General features: G+C 43.6%; 2 protein-coding genes across 5 annotated transcripts in view; both read right to left on the bottom strand.

The window, feature by feature from the left end:
• LOC103233971 (uncharacterized) overlaps window positions 1-12714 on the bottom strand; it is a 36467-nt gene extending 23753 nt beyond the window's left edge. For 2 of the 3 annotated variants that reach the window (XM_073016899.1, XM_073016900.1), the window contains exon 1: window positions 12617-12714. Coding sequence is in view for 1 of the 3 variants with exons in the window: in XM_007995388.3 (XP_007993579.2) it covers window positions 12617-12619 (3 nt within the window). In the remaining 2 variants the exon portion in view is untranslated. The remainder of the gene's footprint in view (window positions 1-12616) is intronic. The other variant, XM_007995388.3, reaches the window with a different exon arrangement.
• LOC103233970 (uncharacterized) lies at window positions 7191-12718 on the bottom strand. Of its 2 annotated transcripts, XM_007995383.3 has the most exons (4): window positions 12617-12718; window positions 10368-10494; window positions 9672-9747; window positions 7191-9275 (listed from the first exon to the last, which is right to left on the bottom strand). In XM_007995383.3, exons 1-4 carry the CDS (start codon window positions 12617-12619, stop codon window positions 7634-7636), a joined length of 1848 nt encoding a protein of 615 aa, XP_007993574.1. In that variant the 5' UTR covers window positions 12620-12718; the 3' UTR covers window positions 7191-7633. The 2 variants fall into 2 exon arrangements, with proteins under 2 accessions (XP_007993574.1, XP_007993573.1); XM_007995382.3 differs by lacking the exon at window positions 12617-12718 and having other exon boundaries at window positions 10368-12605.
• Window positions 12719-24989: the final 12271 nt, after the last annotated feature.

Here is a 24989-nt window from a genome sequence, read left to right as displayed (position 1 = left end):
TGAAATATACTTCAATCATTGCAATCATCCAGAGAAATATAAAAGGCAAATTTTTATTAACTGATTCCATCAAAAAACACTACCTATGTTGTCAACTCGTGAATTTATGTGTCAAGAGAACTTATTTACAGAATTCTCTCACCTCAATGTGCTTTTTTCTGAAAGTAAGATATAGGAATCCATAGTCCAGATCCACTTTAAGCCGGAGGCACTGATAAAAACAATAGAGTTATACATTTTATGACAATTCCTTGATGTTCCAAATTTTCTGGCACATTTTGCATGAGTGAATTTGGATCTCAGTTTTCTTTCTTTATTGTTTTTTAGAGACGGAGCCTTGCTCTGTCGCCCAGGCTAGAGTGCAGTGGCGCGATCTCGACTCACTGCAACCTCTGCCTCTGGGGTTCAGGCAATTCTCCTGCCTCAGCCTCCTAAGTAGCTGGGACTATAGGTGCATGCCACCATGCCCAGCTAATTTTTGTATTTTTAGTAGAGACAGGGTTTCACCACGTTAGCCAGGATGGTCTTGATCTCCTGACCTCGTGATCCGGCTGTCTCGGCCTCCCAAAGTGCTGGGATTACAGGCTTGAGCCACCGCGCCCGGCCCAAAGTTGTATAAATATATATTTCCACGGAGGTGACACTTACGTCAATTAACCCTTACATCATTTCATCAGGAAACATAGACAGATGCTGCACATGAAATTAGCCGTAGGCTGGACGCAGTGTCTCACGCCTGTAATCCCAACACTTTGGGAGGCCACGGTGGGTGGATTGCTTGAGTTAAGGAGTTGGAAAGCGGCCTTGGTAACATGGCAAAACTCTGTCTTTACCAAAAACAACAAAAATTAGCCAGGCGTGGTGGTGCACATCTATAGTTCCAGCTACTTGGGAGGCTGAAGTGGGAGAATTGCTTGGATCGCTTGAGCCTGGGAGGCGGAGGTTGCAGAGAGCCGTGATCCCCCAATTACACTCCAGCCTGGGCGACAGAGGAAGATTCTGTCTTTAAAAATAAAAGAAAGGCTTTTACCTGAGAGCAAGATGGGTCACCAGCTGTACTGGAGCCAGCGGTTCTCACTTTTGTCGCGTCTGTTCAAACCAGCATGGTCTGATCTAGAAATACGGCCTCAATATGTGCCACCAGTGTTTCTGTAACTATGCAAAGGATATAGGCTTCATTAAGTTGGACTAAATGACCTTCCTTCAAAGGATTATCCAAGGCATCTACCCAATGAAAAACTAGGATAGTTCTTTGTATACAAAATAAACATCTTTTAAAAACCTTCAAAAAAAAAAAAAAAGAAATTAGCCCTATTCCTCAGAAATGTATATATTTTTGTAAGAAATGTGATTTTATTCCAATAGCATACATGTTATTATAAATGCAATACATGTTTACTCCATAAGTAGGAAATTCACTCCTTCCCAAGTTTTAACAGCTTTCTAATACTTTTAAATGTTTTGTCTTTAGTCTCCCAACCAAATATGGCTATCGTCTCTAATCACAATAATTTTTTTCCATCCTAGTTTCTATATTGTTCATTGATTTTTGACAATAAGTTATATAGATTACTGTAATGGTGAGAGGAATTAAATAGTACTTATTTACTTATTTACTTATTTATTTATTTATTTTTTGAGATAGGGTCTCACTCTGTTGCCCAGGTTAGAGTAAAGTGGTGCAATCATGGCTCACTATAGCCTCGACCTCCTGGGCTCAAGTAATCCTCCCGCCTTAGCCACCTGGGTAGTTGGGATTACAGGTTAAAAACACCATGCCTAGTTAATTTTAAAATTTTTGGTAGAGACAGGGTGTCACTATGTTGCCCAGGCTGGTCTTGAATTCCTGGGCTCAAGTCTTCATCTTGCTTTGGCCTTCCAAGGTGCTGGGATTACAGGCAGGAGCCACTGTGCCTGGCTATGTTTGCTTTTGTTAGCTTATGTTCCTTCTTTCAGTGGGAAGCCTGTCACACAACAGTTTCTCATCATGCTGTGCTCTGAAACATACCTTAACCACGAATCCTACATCAAGCAAAGCTCAGATTTAAAATGAAAGACAGAACAAATACTTTTTCAAGAATAAAAACATACATATTGAAACAATTTGTTCCTACCACACCAGACCTACAAGATGAAAGAAAGTCCTTATGTCTGAAACCAAATGATGGCAAAATCCACAAGAAAAGATAGAGAGCACCATTAAAGATCATTATATGAATATAAAATCCAGACTAAATGTGTATTTCCTCACCTTTCTTCTCCTTACGGATTTACAAAGCAACTGTGTAAAATAGTAACTAGTTGGTGAATTCTTGGGCCTACAACACATAAAAATGTAACACGTTTTATATTTACAAATAACACTATAAAAACCTGAGCTAACTAAATGACTACTAATGGGAAAGCAATAATTATAAGAAAGTACTGTTGGATGTGCAATCCTAAGAGTTATTAAACATGAAATGAAACACCCCAGAAAGGCAAAAATATACCAGAGCTATACAGGATAAATAAGATTTTTGTTTGTTTGTTTTTGTTTTTTTTTTGAGATGGAGTTTCACTCTTGTTGCCCAGGCTGGAGTACAGTGGTGTGATCTCAGCTCACCGTAACCTCCACCTCCTGGGTTCAAGCAATTCTCCTGCCTCAGCCTCCCAAGTAGCTGGGATTACAGGCACGCGCCACCACACCTGGCTAATTTTTTTTTTTTTTTTTTTTGGGACGGAGTCTCGCTCTGTAGCCCAGGCTGGAGTGCAGTGGCCGGATCTCAGCTCACTGCAAGCTCCGCCTCCCGGGTCCACGCCATTCTCCTGCCTCAGCCTCCCGAGTAGCTGGGACTACAGGCGCCTGCCACCTTGCCCGGCTAGTTTTTTTTGTATTTTTCAGTAGAGATGGGGTTTCACCGTGTTAACCAGGATGGTCTCGATCTCCCGACCTTGTGATCCACCCGTCTCGGCCTCCCAAAGTGCTGGGATTACAGGCTTGAGCCACCGCGCCCAGCCCCTCACCCGGCTAATTTTTATATTTTTAGTAGAGACGGGGTTTTACCATGTTGGTCAGGCTGGTCTCGAACTCCTGACCTCAGGTGACCCACCCACCTCGGCCTACAAAGTGCTGGGATTACAGGCGTGAGCCACCGCGCCAGGTGGATGAATACGGAATTTATCCATAAATCACTGGAAAATTGTCCCGGATTGTGATATTATCATTTACATGATAAACACTTGAATAATCACTACCAAAACCCAAAACAAGTATAACAAAAAATAGATCATCCTGTACACTGCAAAGACATATTATGTGAAATCAGAATTTACGGTCCTTCCTTAATTGAACATTGACTCTACATCCATTCCATAACATTATGGCCCCCAAGGTTTGCTGCATTCATCCAACTTGGAAATTTCCATGTTATATCACTTATTTCTTTTTTTCTTTTCTTTTTTCTTTTTTTTTGAGACAAAGTCTCGCTCTTGTTGCCCAGGCTGGAGTGCAATAGTGTGATCTCGGCTCACTGCAACCTCTGCCTTCCGGTTCAAGTGATTCTCTTGCCTCAGACTCCCAAATAGCTGGGATTACAGACACCTGCCACCATGCCTGGCTAATTTTTGAATTTTTAGTAGAGATGGGTTTCACCATGTTGGCCAGGCTGGTCTCAAACTCCTGACCTCGTATCCGCCCACCTTGGCCTCCCAGAGTGCTAGGATTACAGGCATGAGCCACCGCGCCCAGCCACATATCTTTTTCAACATTGACTCTGCTTTTAAAATCAGAAAATTATTTCTTGTGCAGGTCATGATCACTTTTCATCCATTTCTTGAACTTGCAGCCCAAGAACAGAATTACAAGTCAATCATCTCTAATTGTTGCATTTTCTATTTCTGTGTTATTACACTAGTACTAAACTGTTTTTATTAGTATGGATTTGTAATAAGTTTTGAAATCAGGAAGTGTGAGTTCACCAACTTTGTTCTGGCTTTTTTTTTTTTTTGAGACAGTCTCTCTCCTTGCCCAGGCTGGAGTGCACTGGCATGATCTCAGCTCACTGCAACCTCCACCTCTCAGGTTTAAGTGATTTCCCTGCCTCACCCTCCTGAGTAGTTGGGATTACAGGTGCGCGCCACCACACCCAGCTAATTTTTGTATTTTTAGTAGAGATGGGATTTCACCATGTTGGTCAGACTAGTCTCGAACTCCTGACCTCGCGATCCGCCTGCCTCAGCCTCCCAAAGTGCTGGGATTACAGGCGTGAGCCACCACATCTGGCCACTGTTTTGGTTTTTGAAGACTGTTTTGTTCATTCAGAGACCCTTGAGATGTCATACATAAAAAAATTTAAAAATGTTCAAAAATGGCTCCTAAGAAGGAATCAGGTGGTCAAACCTATCCCTAAAAGGCTACCAGGGAATAAAAAAGTGCTATCTCTCAATAAGAAAATACAGGCCAGGAGCGGTGGCTCACGCCTGTAATCCCAGCACTTTGGGAGGCCGAGGCGGATAGAATACGAGGCCAGGAGATCGAGACCATCCTGGCTAACATGGTACAACCCCGTCTCTACTAAAAATACAAAAAACTTAGCCAGGCGTGTGGCTGGGCGCCTGTAGTCCCAGTTACTCGGGAGGCTGAGGCAGGAGAATGGCATGAACACAGGAGGTGGAGCTTGCAGTGAGCCGAGATCCCGCCAGCCTGGGCAACACAGCAAGACTCCGACTCAAAAAAAATAAAAAAAAGAAAACACAAACCTAAGATGTTTTGGCATGTCACCTTGGAAAGTTCGTCATAAAGTGAGAACAAACCAAGAAATCACACACTAAAGCAGAGAGAAGCCGAAGTTCCTCAAAGTGCTAGAGCTGCCCCTGCAGTGGCAAAAATGATCCCTCTGGTTCATGATAAACTAAGGATAAAGACTAAGAAAGCATTAAGTGTGTGACTAGAGGACACATCACAGAACTACATCCCTACTGATGGTAACATCATACTTGAAAAAACACTTAGCCAGGTCAAGCGCAGTGGCTCACCCATGTAATCCCAGCACTTTGGGAGGCCAAGGCGGGTGGATCACGAGGTCAGGAGTTCGAGACCAGCCTGACCAACATGGTAAAACCCAGTCTCTACTCAAAATACAAAAATTAGCTGGGCGTGGTGGCACGCACCTGTAACCCCAGCTACTCAGAAGGCTGAGGCAGGAGAATCACTTAAACCCAGGAGGCGGGGGTTGCAGTGAGCCAAGATCACGCCACTGTACTGCAGCCTGGGCGACAGAGCAACACTCCGTCTCATAAAAAAAAAGAGGCCGGGCGCGGTGGCTCACACCTGTAATCCCAGCATTTTGGGAGGCCGAGGCAGGTAAATCACTAGGCCAGGAGATTGAGACCATCCTGGCTAACACAGTGAAACCCCATCTCCACTAAAAATACAAAAAAATTAGCCGGGCGTGGTGGCAGACGCCTGTAGTACTCCCAGCTACTCGGGAGGCGGAGGCAGGAGAATGGCGTGAACCCGGGAGGCGACTGAGCTTGCAGTGAGTGGAGATTGCGCCACTGCACTCCAGCCTGGGCGACAGAGCGAGACTCCATCTCAAAACAAAAAACAAAAAACACTCAGCCTCTATGAACATCACTATGAGGGGGCTGAGGAGAGCAAGAGGAAGGAGTCTAAAGCCAGTAAGTTCTGGCTGGGCTAACTATGCAACACACTGTAGCCCAAGAACTTGAAGACCACAGGAGAATTGGCATTGGCTGATGCCAGGGAAACAACAGCATTCCTAGAAGAGCTCATAAAACCGAAAACAGACAGACTACCTTCCAGAGTAAATCTTGTATTGTCATGAATCAGGCATGTTCTAGAAGATGCCCAATGGTACCTTCCTCCATGAGTGTAGGTACTGGGGTTTGAGGCCTGGAAAGATCACCTTATTCTGGTGCTGTCAGGCCATGCACCAGTTCACGAGAACAAGTGAGGCTTCGTCTACTGAGTGATCACCAGGTTCTTTAGGACAAAAGCAAAACTTGCTGGCCTGTGTCCTGCCAAGAACATAAGAAGGCTTTCTTCTACCAGTGCTTCACTCCTGATGTGATAGAATACCTCAAAAGAGAACAGACTGCCACTCGAGGTCTTCTTCAGAATTGACAACACTCTGGGCCATCTCTCCAATCTCTTTGTTTTGCCTAAAAGAACATGCAAATGATATTTCTGCCTCCTAAAACTACATCACTGCTGCATCAGTAGATCAAGGCATCATCAAGTGCGTTAAAGTGACTTACATCCATCTGACCTTGGGTGAATTCATGGAGTCTTGATGCTAACCTTGAATGTACCACAGTGGTTTTATTGAAGAGTTTCACAATTACAGATACAACTGTGCTTAATGGAAAGGTTATAGATGCCCTAAAGCCCAGGACAGTCAATGCATGTTATAAGCCATCATGGGGTAAGAGAGTCAGTGATTTCAGGGGCTTCCACACTATTAATGCAGTCATTAAGAATATACAAAATGTTGCAAAACACAGTTGGTGGGGAACGCTGTTTGAAATGACTGAGGATGACGTTAAGGAACACACAGAAGAGCAAAGAGAAACTCTTACCAACTAGGAACTACAAAGTCTGCTGAAATCCACTACAGATGATGATGATCTAGAAAATTTAGAAAACACAGAGCCATTGATTTGGACACTTGAAAAGTTTGCCACAGTTTTTCACTAGGCAAAGGTGAAAAAGAGGTATGATCCTCAAAGATCCTACAATGGAACAAAGCTTTCACTCCACCCGAGAAATAACATGCCTATAAACACTGCAAGGGTTTTTTTTAATATATAAAGCAAAGGAAAAGAAGAACTAGCTTCCTATAACTAAGAATCTGCAAAGAAGATGGAACATTCAATGGTTACAGATCTTCAGCCCTCAAGCCAAACAGATCCTAACATTAGTATTACATAGCCTCCTCAAATGAGTCCACATCTATAATCATAGTTGGTTCTTCCAACGTAGGTGATAGTCCTGATGGCCTGTCAAGATTCAAGTTAACCTGATGTCTCACTACTTACCCACAATGCCATACATCTAGTCATTTCAACACATCAAAACATTAGGTGCCACAGAATAATCATCATTGTTACAATCACTATACTTGGGTTATCAAGAGAGAAGACCCAGGGTTTTGGTGAGTGTTAACATATTAAACAAAAGCAACATGTGAGAGTTGAAACAAAGAAACTTTAATGTTCTGGCTGACATATACTATGTTGATAGGCTCACAATTACTGCATCTATACTGAAAACAGACTCTTTTCCTTATCATGATTCCCTAAACAATACAATAGAACAACTATTTGCATAGCTTTTACAATGCATGAGGTATTTTAAGTAATCTAGACATAATTGAGAGTATATAAGAGGATGTGGGTAGGTTACATACAAATATGTCATTTTATAAAAGGGAGTTGACATGGCTCACAGAGTGCTGGAACCAATACCCAGCATGTATCAAGGGATGACTGTATTGGAAAGAAACTGAAACTACTTAAGGCTTTACCAAGTGCTTACATTCACAGGGTTTATCTCCAATGTGTTTCTTACAAGTTTCTGAAATGACATAAAATAAATGCTTTCCTACATTCCATACATTTAGAGAGAATGCTAGTGAGTCTTTTTATGTCTATGCAAGGAATTGAGAGAAGCAAATGCTTTCCCACATTCCTTACATTCATACGAGTTCTCTCCAGTGTGAGTTTTTTCATGTCCTTGAAGGAAACGGGAATGAGTGAAAGCTTTACCACATTGTTGACATTCATAGGATTTCTCTCTCATGTGAATTCTTTCATGTCGTAGAAAGCAAGTGAGCCAAGAGAATGCTTTCCCACATTCCTTACATTCATAGGGCTTCTCTCCAGAGTGAATTCTTTCATGTACTTTTAAGTTACCAAAATGACTGAAGGCTTTCCTACATGTTTTACACTCATAAGGTTTCTCTCCTGTGTGTGTCTTTTTATGTTGAGAAAGGTATTGGAAACAACTGAATGCCTTCCCACATTCTTTACACTCATACGGCTTCTCTCCAGCGTGAGTTGTTTTGTGATTTTGAAACGAATAGAAATCAATAAAGGCTTTCCCACATTTACATTTATAGGGTTTCTCTCCAGTATGAGTTGTTTCATGCCTTTGAAGGGAACTGGAAATACGGTAGGCTTTGCCACATTGTTTACATTTATAGGGTTTCTCTGCAGTGTGAGTCCCTTCATGTCTTTGAAATACGCTGGGATAAACAAAGGCTTTCCCACATATCTTGCATTTGTGAGGTCCATCTCCAGTGTGCATTGTCATGTGTCTTCGAAAGCTTGAGCTATGAGATAACGCTTTCCCACACTGCTTGCATTCATACAGTTTCTCTCCAGTGTGAGTTCTTTCATGACTCTGCAGTGAACTAGGACAATCAAAGCCTTTTCCACATATCTTACATTTATGAGGTCCATCTCTCGTGTGCGTTACCATGTGTCTTTGAAAGCTTCCCAGATGATGAAATGCTTTCCCACATTGCTGACATGCATAGGGTTTCTCTTCAGTGTGAGTTGTTTCATGCCTTCGAAGGGAAGTGGAAGCACTGAAGGCTTTCCCACATTGTTTACATGTATAGGGTTTCTCTCCAGTGTGAGTTCTTTCATGTCTTAGACAAGAACTGTAATCAGGGAAGGCTTTAGAACACTGCTTACATTCATATGGTTTCTCCCCAGTATGTATTCTTTCATGTCTTACATAGGAACTGTAAAAAGAAAAGGCTTTAGAACACTGCTTACATTCATATGGTTTCTCTCCAGTGTGCGTTCTTTCATGCATATGTAATAAACTGGGCCAAAAAAAAGCTTTCCCACACAACTTACATTTATAAGGTCCATCTCCACGCTGCACTGCCATGTGCCTTTGAAGGTTTCCCAAAGAACTGAAGGACTTCCCACATTCTTTACAATCATATGGTTTCTTTCCAGTGTGAAGCCCTTCAGGTGTTTGAAATGAGTTGTGGTAACTGAAGGCTTTCCCATATTGTTTATGCGTATCTGGCTTCTCTCCACATTCATGATACTCATGTGGTTTGTGCCCAGCACCAACTCTGATGTAACAATTAAGGGATGAATGACCCAGGACGATTTCTCCACTCATATTGCTTTCACAAGGACCTACTCCAGTAAGAGTATTCTTCGTCACAATACTATCTTGAATCTGGCTAGACATTTCTCCCCATTTACTTCCATCTTTACTTTCACCAAATCTCTCTAACATACGACATCTGTAAAAAAATGGGAAATATATCACTAAAGGTCTGTCTATAAATCATTTATAGGTATTAATAGGTATTGGATGTACATTTTTAACACTATCATGCAAAGTGTAGGCTTCGTGTCCTGCTTGAACGTGAATGGATGGAATGTTGTGCAACATAACTGGACCACAGGTGTTCTCAAGACAATGATATTCATATGTGGATTCATAATATTGTTGCCATGGGAACTATTTTACAAACACTGAACAGCTATGGAACATTTAAGTATGTGTTTTTGGAGAACATTTTCTAAGAATAAATAAATTTAAGCTAAGCTTGTTCATTTTCTTTGCTTGTTTTTAAAATTTCATGTCATTCTCAAAACAGCTCTAGGGACATATCTTTTCCTTATGTGTAAATTACCTTAGATTTTTCCTGGGATATTTGTATTGATCTTCAATTTGATCTTTGAAAAGAAAGTGATCTTTCCATTTCATTCCTAAAAGGTAGACCCAGAAAAATCATTATAAATTTGTACAAAATTATAGACACAGTAAAATTTTGATGTACACTGCACTCGTACAAAATGCATTCACTGAAGTACAGTTGACTCTTGAAAAAGAGGTTTGAACTGCACAAGTCCATTTGTATATACATATATATACGAATGTTCTTCAGTCTCTGCTACCCAAGACATAAGACCAGCCCCTCCTCTTACTCAGCCTACCCAATGTGAAGACAATGAGGATGAAAACCTTTCTGATGATGCACTTCTACTTAATGAACAGTAAATATGTTTATCTTCCTTATGATTATCTTTTTAACATTTTGTTTCTAGAAAACTTTACTGTGAGAATATAGGATGTAATAATATGACATAAAATATATGTATTAATCATTGCTTATGTGACTGATAATGCTGCCCATCAACAGTAGGCTAAGATGTTGTGGACATAAAATTATATGAAGATGTACAACTGCTACAGGAGCTGCTAAACTCTGTTTTTTTTTCCAGGGTAAACCATGTCCCCTTTCCATATTCCAAATCTTTGAACAGTGTGAATGACCAAGAAACAAATGTCTCCAATTAAATAAGTGGAAATGCGATGTCATCCTTACCTACACAATCCAGGTTCCTGATGGTTTCCTGCATCACATCTTTGTAGAGATTCTTCTGACAAGGACCCAGCAAAGCCCACTCTTCTCGGGTGAAGTTCACAGCCACATCCCCTAAAGCCACTGAGGCCTGATCCATCCCAGATGTACAGAAGAGGAAGGGTGAAAATCACAGTACTGAGAATCTATACTCACTTCATACATTTCGCATGATGCTGTGGTTTCCAACCATTTTATTCAATGACATGGTAAACCCACTCTTATTCTGTCTACATTCACTTTCTCCTATACAGTAACTCTGAAGTCAGAGTTAAATATGTTTGGTAAATTAACAGTTGAATAGAAACATGCCACTTGGTGAACTGAGTGAATCACATAGCCTGGATCACCCCTAATGTCTATTTCCACAGTGGATCTGCAGTCCTTGGCACGATAAAGTCCTACTACTTATTGTATAAAAGAGAGTTACCATTAGCAGTGCTGAGAGTGCGTGTCCTTACAAATGCTTGTTCACAAAGTTAGGCCTTTCATGGTGTCTAGACAATGTATTTAGGGGAGGGCCCCATGAGCATAACTAATAACAGGGGTGGAGTGTGGCTAAATTGTTTATGCAAAAAAATGTAGTATTTCCTTAACTCCCATCTTCCTTCTGAGAGTTTGGCATTTTGTTACATACTCAGCAGAAGGAGTGCACCTGATCAGCCACTGCTAGGTTTGAATGGTTGTCCCCTCCAAAATGCACACTGAATGTTAATCTCCAAAGTGGCAGTAAAAAATAAAAAGAAAAGAAAAAAGAAAAAAAGGTGGCGCTTTAAGAGGCGATTTAGTCCTGAGGGTTTGGACCTCATGAATAGATTAGTTCATAATGGGTAAATGAATAAATGAGCTATCTCATGTCCTTCTGAGAAGAGAAAGAGATCTGAGCTAGACGCTTAGCTCCCTCACAATGTGATACTCTATGCCACCTAGGGACCCTGTAGCTGTTTATTATTATCATTTATACTAGAGACAAGGTCTTGCCATGTTCCCCAAGCTGGTCTGGAACTACTGGGATCAAACAATACCTCTGCCTTAGTCTCCCAAAGTGATGGAATTACAGGAATGACCCACCGTGTTCAGGAACCCAAAACAATTCTTTCAAGAAAAGGCCATACATTGCTAACTGAAAACAATATAACAAACTAGTGAAATATCGCCTGGGGGCCAAAGAGTTCATACTGTTGCTGTGAATTAAGGAGAGAAAGTAAGCCTGGGGAAGTCTCTGGGAACCAAGAGATTTGCTGCCAGCCTTAGGAGGAGTTAGGATGAGAGAACACAGTGGTGGATTTGAGACTCTGCTGCCCATATCTTTGGAAGACTCAGAGGGGAAACGGTCGCCCTTGGAAAGAAAGAAGGGATGCAGGACCAAAGATAACACAGCTTCTCCCACACACAAACCCCACACACAAGTCTGGATTCAGCCTGGTGACTCGTCGTCACCGTGCAGCCTCCTCACCGGGCTCACAGGAACTACGAGCCAGGCTGGAGGCGAGATTGCAGTTAGATATTAACCAAGTGCCCTCAGCCCCGCTGCCTCTTGGGGCCGCCTCCCTGAGAGTCAAGTCACAGCAGACGCTGACCACCGGCCTCCCCATTGTGCCTGGGGATAAGATCTCTGAGAGTTACTCAAGAGTCGCCGGAGTTCTATCTCAGATCCTGAATTCCAGTGGAAAGGCTGGCGCCAACCAGGCTGAAGACCTCACGAGGGAGCCCACTCAGCAGAAGAATACGTTTCTTTCACCTCCTGTCCCAGGATTCGCCCGTCAAGTCCCCACCAATCAGCGACCCTACATCCCAGCAGCCCCTGACCAGACCCCAAATCCCTCAGGGAGGCGGATCTGGGGGTGTCCTCCGCTCTCCGGCGATTTAACTGTTTCTGCGACAGCCCTCAGCGTCTCGGTGCAGTGACTCGGGCCGCAAACCTCTGTTGGTTACAGCCGCACAATCTGGGGAGACGCGGGGCTGCGGGCTCGGAGTTGCCCAGAGAGGGCGCGAGGACCGCAGTCGCCGCGCAGGAAGGGGATGGGACGCCCGGAGTCCCGGCTGCAGGCCCAGCCCCACTCTGCGGCCTAAGAGGGCCGAGCTACTCCAGGGGGACCCGGGTCCGCAGATCCCGGAGTCGCCAGCGGGGAGGCCCAGTCCAGCCACAGCCGAATAAGGCCGGTTCCACCCAGCCTCTCCCCCGCCTCGGGACGCCAGCCCCGGACACGCACCATTTCCCGACTTCCGCGGTGTCCCAGGTCCTCCCAACGGCTCCCGTTGCCAATGCGGGTTCCAGCGCGACACAGGTTGCCACAGAACTTCCAGGTCGTCTCTCAGCGACAGAGCCGGAAGCCGAGCTCACGTGAGACGAGAAGACGCCCCGGGCTTTTTCAACCACACACAGTCCTCCCGGAAGCGCGCCTGATTGACAGTTCCCACGAACCCGCCCCATGGCCCTGATTGGCTAGAGCGTTAGGTCCCGCCCCCTGTGGACCGAGTGACAGAAGAAGCGATCTTGCACAGCTGAGTAGAGCATGAACAAGTTCCTGACACAGGCCTTGGCAGGGCGGGCTTCATCCCTGCACTGTGATCTGAATCCTCCAGGGGGATATTTGCACTTCAGCGGAATTTTCTGCCTGTACTCAATAGGACCTCCTGCTTCTTCCTACTGGACACGGCTGACAAAACAATTATACTTTTTTTTTCTCTAGAGGGAGTCTTGCTCTGTCGCCCAGGCTGGAGTGCAATGGTGGGAGGCTCACAGCAACCTCTGCCTCCTGGGTTCAAGCAATTCTCCTGCCTCAGCCTCCCAAGCAGCTAGGATTACAGGTGCGTGCCACCACGGCTGTCTAATTTTTGAATTTTTTAGTAGAGACTGGGCCTCACCATGTTGACCGGGCTGGTCTTGAACTGCTGGCCTCAGGTGATCCACCTGCCTTAGCCTCCCAAAGTGCTGGGATTATGGGCATAAGCCACCATCCCCAGCCCTCTCTCTTTTTATCTAATAATATATGTTTTCTATATCTTAGTGCTCCAGTGTTGGGTGCATATATGTTCACAATTGTTACATCATCTTGCTGAATGGACCCCTTTATAATTGCATAGTGACCTTCTTTGACTTTTCTTACAGTTTTTGTCTTGAAATATATTTTGTCTAAGTATTGCTACTCCTGCTCTTTATTGGTTTCCACTGGCATGGAATATGTTTTTCCATTCCTTTATTTCCACTCTGTGGGTTTCTTTATAGGTGAAGTGTGTTTCTTGTAGGCAACAGATCATTAGGTCTTGTTTTTATTTTTATTTTTTATTTTTTATTTTTTTTTTTTTTGAGACGGAGTCTCCTCTGTCGCCCAGGCTGGAGTGCAGTGGCGCGATCTCGGCTCACTGCAAGCTCCGCCTCCCGGGTTCACGCCATTCTCCTGCCTCAGCCTCCTGAGTAGCTGGGACTACAGGCGCCCTCCACCGCGCCCGGCCAATTTTTTGTATTTTTAGTAGAGATGGGGTTTCACCGTGGTCTCGATCTCCTGACCTTGTGATCCGCCCGCCTCGGCCTCCCAAAGTGCTGGGATTACAGGCGTGAGCCACCACGCCTGGCTAGGTCTTGTTTTTAAATCCGTTTAGCCATTCTATGACTTTTGATTGGATAGTTTAGTTCATTTACATTCAGTGTTATTATTGGTGAGAACTTACTCCTGCCAATTTTGTTATTTGTTTTCTGGTTGTTTTGTCATCTTCTCTCTTCTTTCCTTCCATCCTGTCTTCTTTTTAGTGAAGGTGACTTTCTTTGGTGGTATGATTTAACTTCTTAATTTTATTTTTTGTGTATCTGTTGTATATTTTTTGACTTGAGGTTACCACGAGGTTTGCAAATACTATCTTATAACACATAATTTTAAGCTGATAAAAACTTAATGCTGTTTGCATAAACAAAGAAACAAACAAAAAGAAATCTAATGACAACTCTATGCCTTAACATCATACCCCTGCTTTTTAACTTTTCTTTGTTTCTATTTATATATTGTTTGTACTGTCTGTGTTTTGAAAAGTTGTTGTAGTTATTATTTTGGATTGGTTTATCATTTAATCTTTCTACTTAAGAATAATTTACATACCACAGTTACAGTGTTACAATTTTTTTTTTTTTTTTGAGACAGAGTCTCGCTGTGTCACCCAGGCTGGAGTGCAGTGGCACAATCTCGGCTTACTGCAAACTCCACCTCCCAGGTTCACGCCATTCTCCTGCCTCACCCTCCTGAGTAGCTGGGACCATGGGCACTCACCACCATGCCCGGCTAATTTTTTGTATTTTTAGTAGAGATGGCATTTCACCATGTTAGCCAGGATAGTCTCGCTCTCCTGACCTTGTAATCTGCCCGCCTCGGCCTCCCAAAGTGTTGGGATGACAGGCATGAGCCACCGCACCCAGTGTTTTTTTTTTTTTTTTTCTTGAGATGGAGTCCTACCTTTGTTGCCTGGGCTGGAGTGCAGTGGCATGATCTCAGCTCACTGCAACCTCCACCTCCCAGGTTCACGTGATCCTCCTGCCTCAGCCCCCCTAGTAGCTGGGATTACAGGCACACACCACCATGCCCGGCTAATTTTTGTATTTTTAGTAGAGACGAGGTTTTGCCATGTTGGCCAGGCTGGTCTCAAACTCCTGACCTCAGGTGATCCACCTGCCTCAGCCTCCAAAAATGCTAGGATTACAGGCGTGAGCCACAACACCCGGCGTACAATATTATTTTTGTGTGTGTGTACTTACTAATACCAGTGAGTTTTGTATCTTCAGATGATTTCTTATTATACATCCTTTTCTTTGTGATTGATGTACTTCCTTTAGTATTTCTTGTAGAACAGGACTGGTGTTGATGAAATCCCTCAACTTTTGTTTGTCTAGGAAAGCCTTTATTTTTCCTTCATGCTTGAAGGATATTTTCACTGAATATGCTATTCAAGGGTAAAAGGTTTTTTTCCTTCAGCACTTTAAATATGTCATGCCACTCCCTCCTGGTTTGTAAGGTTTCTACTGAAAAGTCTTCTGCCAGTTGTATTGGAGCTCCATTGTTTGTTATTTGTTTCTTTTCTCTTGCTGCTTTTAGAAGCCCTTCTTTATCCTTGACTTTTGGGGGTTTGATTACTAAATGCCTTGAGGTAGTCTTCTTTGGGTTAAATATGCTTGGTGTTCTATAACCTTCTTGTAGTTGGATATTGATATCTTTCTTTAGGTTTGGGAAGTTCTCTGTTATTATCCGTTTGAATGAACTTTATACTCCTCTTTCTCTTTCTCTACCACCTCTTTAAAGCCAATGACTCTTAGATTTGCCCTTTTGAGGCTATGTTCTAGATCCTGTAGGCATGCTTCAATGATTTTTATTTTTTTATCTTTTGCCTCCTCTGACTATTTTCAAGTAGTCTGTCTTCAGGCTCACTAATTATTTCCTCTGCTTGATCAATTCTGCTATTAAGAGACTCTGATGCATTCTTCAGTATGTCAATTGCATTTTGAATTTCTGCTTGATTTTTTTTTTTTTTTTTTGAGATGAAGTCTCATTCTGTCACCCAAGCTGGAGTGCAGTGGCATGATCTCAGCTCACCACAACCTCTGCCTCCCAGGTTCAAGCAATTCTCATGCCTCAGCCTCCCAAGTACCTGGGATTACAGACATGCATCACCATGTCTAATTTTTATATTTTAGTAGAGATGGGGTTTCACCATGTTGTCCAGGCTGGTCTGAACTCCTGACCTCAGGTGATCCACTCACCTCAGCCTCCCAAAGTGCTGGGATTAAAGGCATCAGTGACTGTGCTCGGCCTTGATTCTTTTAAATTATTTCAATCTCTTCATTGTATTTATCTGATGGAATTCTGAATTCCTTCTCTCTGTTATCTTAAATTTCTTTGAGTTTCCTCAAACAGCTATTTTGCATTCTCTGCCTGAAAGGTCACAAATCTCCATTTCTCCAGGATTGGTCTCTGGTGCCTTATTTAGTTCATTTGGTGAGGTCACGTTTTCCTGGATGGTTCTGATGCTTGTGGACATTTATCCCTGTCTGAGCATTGAAGAGTTAGGTATTTATTTTAGTCTTCTCAGGCTGGGCTTGTTTGTACTCATCCTTCTTGGGAAAGCTTTTTAGATATTTGAAAGGACTTAGGTCTTGTGATCTAAGGCATCTCTACATTAGGGGTCATCCCAAGCCCAGTAACACTGTGGTTCTTGCAGACTCTTAGAGGTACCACTTTGATTATCTTTGATAAGATCCAGAAGAATTCTCTGGATTACCAGGCAGAGATGCTTGTTCTGTTCTCTTTTTTCTTTTTTCTTTTTTTTTAGATGGAGTTTCACTCTTGTTGCCCAGGCTGGAGTACAATGGCACGATCTTGGCTCACCACAACCTCCACCTCCCGAGTTCAAGCGATTCTCCTGACTCAGCCTCCCGAGTAGCTGGGATTACAGGCATGCACCACCACACCCGGCTAATTTTGAATTTTTAGTAGAGATGGGGTTTCGCCATGTTGGTCAGGTTGGTCTCGAATTCCTGATCTCAGGTGATCCATCTGCCTCAGCCTCCCAAAGTACTGGGATTACAGGTGTGAGCCACTGCGCCTGGCCGATTCTCTTCTCTTTACTCCAAACAGCGTGTCTCTCTCTTGCTGTGTTCTGAGCCACCTGGAGTTGGGGCTGGGGTGACACAAGCACCCCAGTAGCCCCCATCACTGAGACTGTGCCAGGTCAGACCTGAAGTGAACACAGCACTGGGTCTTAACCAAGGCCTGCTATAATCACTACCTGGCTACCACCTGTGTTTGCCTCAAGGCCCTGAGGCTCTACAACCAGTGGGTGGCAATACCAGCCAGGCTTGTTTCCTTCCCTTCAGGGTGGCAGGTTCCCCCAGGCCCTATGTGGGTCAAGAGGTGCTATCCAGGAGCCAGTGACTGCAGTATAACTCAGAAGTCTACCTGGTGTTCTAATTGTACCGTGGCTGAGCTGGCACTCAAATCATGAGATGCAGTCCTTTCCACTCTTCCCTCCCCTTTCCGCAAGCAGAGAAGCCTCACCCCATGGCCACCACCACCACAGGTCCATGGGGAGTACTGCCAGGCTACTGTCGATGTTCTCTTAGAGACCAAGGGCTCTTCAATCAGCTTGTGGTGATGCTGCCTGGCCTGGCACTCACCCTTCAGTGCAGTGGGCTCTGCTCTGGCTCAGGGAAGGTCCAGAAATGCCATCCAAGATCCAAGGCCTGGAATCAGGGATCCCAACAGCCCACTTGGTGCCTCCCCCACTGTGGACAAGCTAGTACCAAACATGCAAAAGTCCCTTTTGCTTTTCCCTCCATTTTTTTCAAGCAGAAGGAGTCTCTCCCCATAGCCACCACAGCTGAGAATGTTCTGAGTTTCACCCAAGGCCTATGGTGTACAACCAGGGTATTACTGCTGGTTATTCAGGGCCCAAGGACTCTTCAGTCAGCAGGTGATGGATCCTTCCAGGACTGAGTCCTTTCCTTCAAGGCAGTGGGTTTCCTTCTGGTCCAGGGTGTGTTTAGAAATGTCATCCAGGAGCTAGGGCCTGCAAAGGGGACCTAATGACTATGACTGGTGCCCTATCCTGCTGTGGCTGAGCTGGTATTCAAAGTGCAAGATAAAGTTCTCTTTACTCTTCCCTCTCCTCACCTCAAGCAGAAGGAAGGGGTCTTTTTTGGAGCTGTGAACTGTGCTGCCTGGAATTGGGAGAGGGATGGCACGAGCACTCCCTTAGCTGCCCTAACTGTTATCTTAGTAGGTTGCATGCCCCCCAAGTCCACTGGCTCTGAGTCCAGCTCAGTACTAGGAATTGCCTCAGAGTTGCAGTCCTTGTGGCCTAGACTGCCTTCAAGTTTATTTAGGATTCCAGAGCATTTTAGTCCACAGTGGTAAGGCTCACTGGAACTCAAGTTCCAGCCACTGGCATGGATGATTCCCCTCTGACTAGAACTGATTATTTATTTATTTAGAGATGGAGTTTTGCTTTTGTTGCCCAGGCTGGAGTGCAATGGTGCAATCTCAGCTCACCGTGACCTCCGCCTCCTGGGTTCAAGCTATTCCCCTGCCTCAGCCTGCCAGGTAGCTGGGATTACAGGCATGCACCACCACGCCCAGCTAATTTTGTAATTTTAGTAGAGGCGAGGTTTCTCCATGTTTGTCAGGCTGTTCTTGAACCCCTGACCTCAGGTGATCTGCCCGCCACGGCCTCCCAAAGTGGTGAGATTACAGGCGTGAGCCACCGCGCCCGGCCAAAACTCCAGTTTTTTAAGAGAGTGGGCAGGAAACTCCAGCCCACCTTACCAGCCACTAGAGCTGATTTAAATGCTCCTGCTGTGGGTGGGCATCAGCTGAATTCAGCCTGGTTTTGCTTTCTACTTGTTGGTAGAAGAGCAGAGGCAGGACTGGCTTGTCTGTCATAATATAAAAGAGTCTTGGAAGATGTCCGGGATCTAGGGTCTAAAACCCCTCATGGCCTTTGGAACACGAAGCTCTGTGCCAAAGGGTGGAGGGCTGCCCTGCGACACCACAAATCCAAGCCCAGGGCGTAAAACCCCTCATGCCTTGGATGGAATCCAGAGCTCAGGGCATAAAACCCCTCATAGCCTCTGGAAGGTGCACAGACTTGTTGGTTGCTCTCCCAGGCTCATAAACATGTTCTGTATTTTCTCAAGCAGCAGAGCACATTCTATATGCATCAAAGAAAATGCTAAACCGTCACAGACACTTGATGCACCGCTACCTTTCTATCCTCACGCCCACACCTGTTTATCCCCATGTCCTCACAACCTGCTTCTTTGTTTGATCACCAATAAATAGTGTGGGCTCCCAGAGCTCGGGGCCTTCGCAGCCTCCATACCAGCATTGGCCCCCTGGACCCACCTTATGCACTCTTAACTTGTCTTTTCTCATTCCTTTGACTCCGCTGGTTTGTAGCCCCCTACAGCCTGGTGTTGGGTCTGATCACCCCAACATTTCTGGCACCCAACATGGGGCTATGAACACCCCAGTGAAGGAACACTAGAGCATGCGGAAGCAGAAGACGCATTGTCAGAAGACACCTGAGGACAACTGAAAGAAGCTCGGTGGGTAAGCTGGGCACTTGGAAGAACCCGGGTAACAATGGGACAGAATGAAAGTAAACATTCTGCTTATTTAAATTTCTTAAGGCATTTATTATGGAGAGGGGTAGTGAAAGTTAGTACTCAGAATTTATTAATACTCTTTAGTACAGCAGAGCAGTTTTGGCCATGGTTCCCAGAACAAGGGACAATGGAGCTAGATGAATGGGAAAGAATTGGCAGACATTTTAAAAAGGCATATAAAGAAGGAGCCAAAATTCCAGTTTCTGTTTGGTCAGCATGGGTGTTGATAAAGGCAGCTCTTGAGCCATTTCAAACAGATGATAAAGCAAATTCAGATGAGGAAGAGGTAGACAAGTGCAAAAAATTAACTTCAGATTCTGAATATGAGGAACAACAACCAGAGGAAATTGAAGAAAAGAAAGAGAAACTGAAAAAGGAATATTTTACTAGCTTTCCACCTGCTGAATTAAGTGAATGGCCACCTCCTCCTTCTCCCCCAACGGGTGAGAAGATGAATTAGCTATAAAACTTACTGCTCTGGTAGCTGCAACATTAAAACCTGGAGCATTGAGAGGCCAAGGCAGGTGGATCACAAGGTCAGGAGGTCGAGACCATCCTGACTGACACGGTGAAACCCTGTCTGTACTACAAATACAAAAAAAATTAGCCAGGCGTGGTGGCGGGCGCCTGTAGTCCCAGCTAGGGAGGCTGAGGCAGGAGAATGGCGTGAACCTGGGAGGCAGAGCTTGCAGTGAGCTGAGATCGCACCACTGCACTCCAGCCTGGGCAACAGAGCAAGACTCCGTCTCAAAATAAAAATGCCTGGAGCAATTGGTGGTGCTACACAAAATTCTATTCAGAAGGCTAGAGCTGAAGGAGACCTAGAAGCATGGCAATTTCCCATTACTATAATCCAGCGAGGAGGATAGAATATAGCTAGTTGGGCCACCTTTCCTTTTAAGTTGTTAAAGGAATTCAAGGAAGCCATTAGTCAATATGGGCCAAATTCTCCTTTTGTACAAGCTTTACTAAAAAATGTGGCTCTTGATAATAGATTAATACCATATGACTGGGATACTTTAACAAAATCTGTTCTCACTTCATCTCAGTACTTGCAGTTTAAAACTTGGTGGGCTAATGAAGCTCAAGGCAAGAGAAAACACACAAGCACAGCCACCTGTGCCTGTTTCCTTTGAACAGTTAATGGTCTTGGGCCCTAATTGGGGCCAATTAGACAATCAAGCAGTAATGAAAAATGTTGCCATTGTTCAGTTACGCACTGTGTGCTTACAGGCACGGAAAAAAAAATGTTATAGGGAAAAAATATCCTTCTTTCATTAGACCTATGAGAGGGAAGGCTCATTTGGCTGAGTATATTAAGGCTTGTGATGGCATTGGGGGAAATTTACATAAGGCTACTCTTTTGGCTCAAGCTGTGGCTGGACTAAAGGTGGGAAAAAATATGCCCCATTTCTCAGGCTTGTTTTAATTGTGGGCAATTTGGACACACATAAAAGGAATGTAGAAAAGGAAATCAAAAGGCAAAAACTATTACCATCAATCAACAGAAAAGTCCCAGTGTATGCCCCTGATGTAAGAAGGGCAGTCACTGGGCAAATCAATGTCATTCTAAATTTAGCAAAGATGGGCAACCTCTTTTGGGAAAAGGGAATAGGGGCCCGAGACAAACCGAGGCGTGTCCGGCACAGTCAGTGCCCTTACAAATGTACAATAGTTGTCCCCCGCCACAGCAGGTAGTGCTGCCGTAGATCTCTGCTGCACAATTCCTGTTTCCCTACTTCCTGGGGAGCCACCAAAGAAGGTCCCCATGGGAGTTAGGGGCCCTTTACCCTCAGGAACAGTTGGTCTATTGCTTGGAAGATCTAATTTAAATTTAAGAGGTGTCACTGTACTCTTCTGAATCACTGAATCATCAATAATTGTACTCACTGAATCATCAATAATTGATTCTAATTATACTGGAGAGATTCAATTAGTTATTAGTTCCTCAATTCCATGGTCTGCTTCCCCAGGAGAAAGAATTGCTCAGTTGTTACTGTTGCCTTATACAAAACTGGGAAGCAGCATAGTTTTTTTTTTTTTTAAAAAAAAAAAAAAAAAAAAAGGAGGCTTTCGTACGAATCCAGCAGGAAAAGCTGTATATTGGGTTAATCAACTGTCTGATAAAAGACGTATTTGTACAGTAACCATGCAAGGAAAGGACTTTGAAAGGTTAGTAGATACTGGAGCTGAAGTTTCTACTATTGGTTTAAATCAATGGCCCCGGCATTGGCCTAAGCAAAAGGCATCCGTTGGTGGTGTTGGAGTAGGGGCTGCCTCAGAATTTTTCAAAGTTCTTTAATTTTGCCATGCCAAAGGCCAGATGGCCAAGAAGGGACAATTCAACCTATTATTACACCTATTCCTGTCAATCTATGGGGCAGAGACTTATGACAACAATGGGGTACTAAAATATCTATTCCTATGGATCAGTATAATAACAACAGTAAACAAATGATGAGAAAAATGGGATATCTCCTGGGGAAGGGACTGGGAAAAAAAAAAATAAAAATGGCCAACCAGAACCTTTAGAACTAAAAGGGCAAACAGATTGAACTGGATTAGGGTATCATTTTTAGGAGCGGCCATTGCTGAGCCCCAGGCTCCCATTCCCCTTGTTTGGTTAACTGCCAAACTGGTTTGGGTGGAGCAATGGCCACTGAAACAGGAAAAGCTAGAGGCTTTAAAAGAATTAGTGCAGGAACAATTACAAAAGGGACACATAGAGCCTACTTTCTCCCCCTTGGAATTTTCCTGTGTTTGTTATTAAGAAAAAATCAGGGAAGTGGAGAATGTTAACAGATTTGAGGGCCGTTAATGCTATAATTCAACCCATGGGCGCACTGAACCAGGGCTGCCCTCTCCAACAATGATCCCAAAATACTGGCCTCTTATAGTAATAGATTTAAAAGATTGCTTTTTTACCATTCCTTTAGCTACTCAAGATTATGAAAAAATTGCTTTTACTGTTCCTGCTATAAATAACAAAGAACCAGCGGATACCATTGGAAAGTACTGCCACAAGGCATGTTAAATAGCCCGACTATTTGTCAAACTTATATTGGAAAAGCTATTAAGCCAGTTAGACAACAATTTTAAAAATGTCATATTATCCATTACGTGGATGATATTTTATGTGCAGCTGAAACTAGGGAGGAATTAATGCTATGCTACAAACAGAAAAGGCTGTAACTACAGCAGGGTTAATCATAGCCCCCGATAAAATCCAATCTTCTACTCCCTTTCAGTATTTATAAATGAAAATAAAACAAAGTACTATTAAGCCTCAAAAAGTGCAAATCAGAAGAGATAATTTAAAGATAAGTAATTTTCAAAAATTATTAGAAAACATTAATTGAATTTGTCCCACTTTAGGCATTCCTACTTATGCTATGTCTCACCTCTTTTCTACCTTACGAGGTGATTCTAACTTAAACAGTAAATGCTCCCTGTCCAAAGAGGCATTAGAGGAACTTCAATTAATTGAAGAAAAAATTTCTTGTTTTATTCTATTAGTGAGGACATCTAGGATGATGATTTTTTTTTTTTTTTTTTTTTTTTTTTTTGAGACGGAGTCTTGCTCTGTAGCCCGGGCTGGAGTGCAGTGGCCGGATGTCAGCTCACTGCAAGCTCCGCCTCCCGGGTTCACGCCATTCTCCTGCCTCAGCCTCCGGAGTAGCTGGGACTACAGGCGCCCGCCACCTCGCCCGGCTAGTTTTTTGTATTTTTAGTAGAGACGGGGTTTCACCGTGTTAGCCAGGATGGTCTCGATCTCCTGACCTCGTGATCCGCCAGTCTCGGCCTCCCTAAGTGCTGGGATTACAGGCTTGAGCCACCGCGCCCGGCTAGGATGATGATTAATAGCAGTGGTGAGAGGAGGCATCCTTACCTTGTTCCTGATCTTAGTGGGAAAGCATCTAGATATCAAAATTAAGTATGATCTTAGCTTCAGCTTCTTTTTAGAGGTTCTTTACCAAGTGGGAGAAATTTGCTTCTATCTGCTGTTAGGTTTATGGACCTGAGCATGCCACCTAATAATTGCTTTTCCCTTTTCTTTCTGTAAAAAATCCCTCAGAATTCATGAAAAGTTGTGAGTGTCAGGTTGGTTGGTTCTGACTGATCACGTGTGTTGTGGGCCATCTGTGTGATTATAGGGAAAAGTTCAGAACACCAGCAACCTACATTGGATGGGACCACCTCTGACTCCAGGGATTGCCACTCAATCTTTCCGAGATTAGCACCTACATCCAATAAGGTAATTTTGTCTAAGACCCTGGTGGGGACCAGCAGCCTTATGATCTCAAGATAATCCCTTTGACATGCTGGTAAGCTGCAGTACTACAGAAAACAACGTAGGCCCCTTGGCTACTTGTTTTGCTTTGGGAGAACAGTTGAGTTACATCCTCTCATGCTTTGGAAAGGACTGATACCAAATGTACCTTCTTTTCTTTCCTTATCAGTGCCTGACCATGGGGTATCATGGATGTGCATGTTTCAACAGCCTCCCACTCACCCCATTAGTGAGAGAGGAACTAGGGCCCTAGGGCTATCTAGGTAGCCTAACACATGATATCCATCACTGGACAAATGCAACTAACAACAGTTTATTAGTCATATATATTCGCAGCCCAGATGAGGAGGGTACCATAAGTCATGCAGATCCACAAAGAAAATGCATTTGGGAGCAGAGGGCCCAAACATGGCTGTGGGAAACAGGCTTTGTAGTATCAAAAGGGTGAATTAACCCTTGGTTCCCCTGGGAGGATGTGATTCACTTCTTTGAATAATGTGTGGGTTAGCAAGGATCTGAAAACCCTTATACAAGAGACACAGACTATATAACTATGCTATAATAGTATAAAACTGTATTATGCAGTATAGCATAATAGTAATTACATATTTTAGTTATACATAACATATACCAGTTATGTATAATATATACAATTATATATTATGCAATATATTACATATTATACACACAAATATATCTATAAATGTACATGTAAACACATTATAGGCTATACTAGATAATGCTATACTATATAGTAGAAAATGGTCCACAAATACCTCTTTTGAATATAGCTGCAGAGGCCCAAAAAAATACCAGCAAATTGAATCCAGCAATATAAAAAAAGACCTATACAACATGACCAAGTTGGATTGAGCTCAGAAAAGCAATGTTGGTCTCACATATAAATATATATTAATATGCCATATTTACAGAATAAGGGATCTATTATCATAGGATCATCCCAAAAGGCACAGAAAATGATTTTTTTTTTTTTTTAAGACAGGGTTTTGCTCTGTCACCTAGGCTAAAGTGCAGTGGTGTAATCATAGCTCACTGCAGCCTTGAACTCCTGGGCTCAACTGATCCTCCCACCTCAGCCTTCTGAGTAGCTAGGGCTACAGGCATGCACCACAACACTCAGTTAAGTTTT

Source organism: Chlorocebus sabaeus, chromosome 6, assembly GCF_047675955.1.
Source record: "Chlorocebus sabaeus isolate Y175 chromosome 6, mChlSab1.0.hap1, whole genome shotgun sequence".
Taxonomy (NCBI): Eukaryota; Metazoa; Chordata; class Mammalia; order Primates; family Cercopithecidae; genus Chlorocebus; species Chlorocebus sabaeus.
Note: the sequence above shows the minus strand (reverse complement) of the source record. Positions and strands in the feature narration are given on the sequence as shown.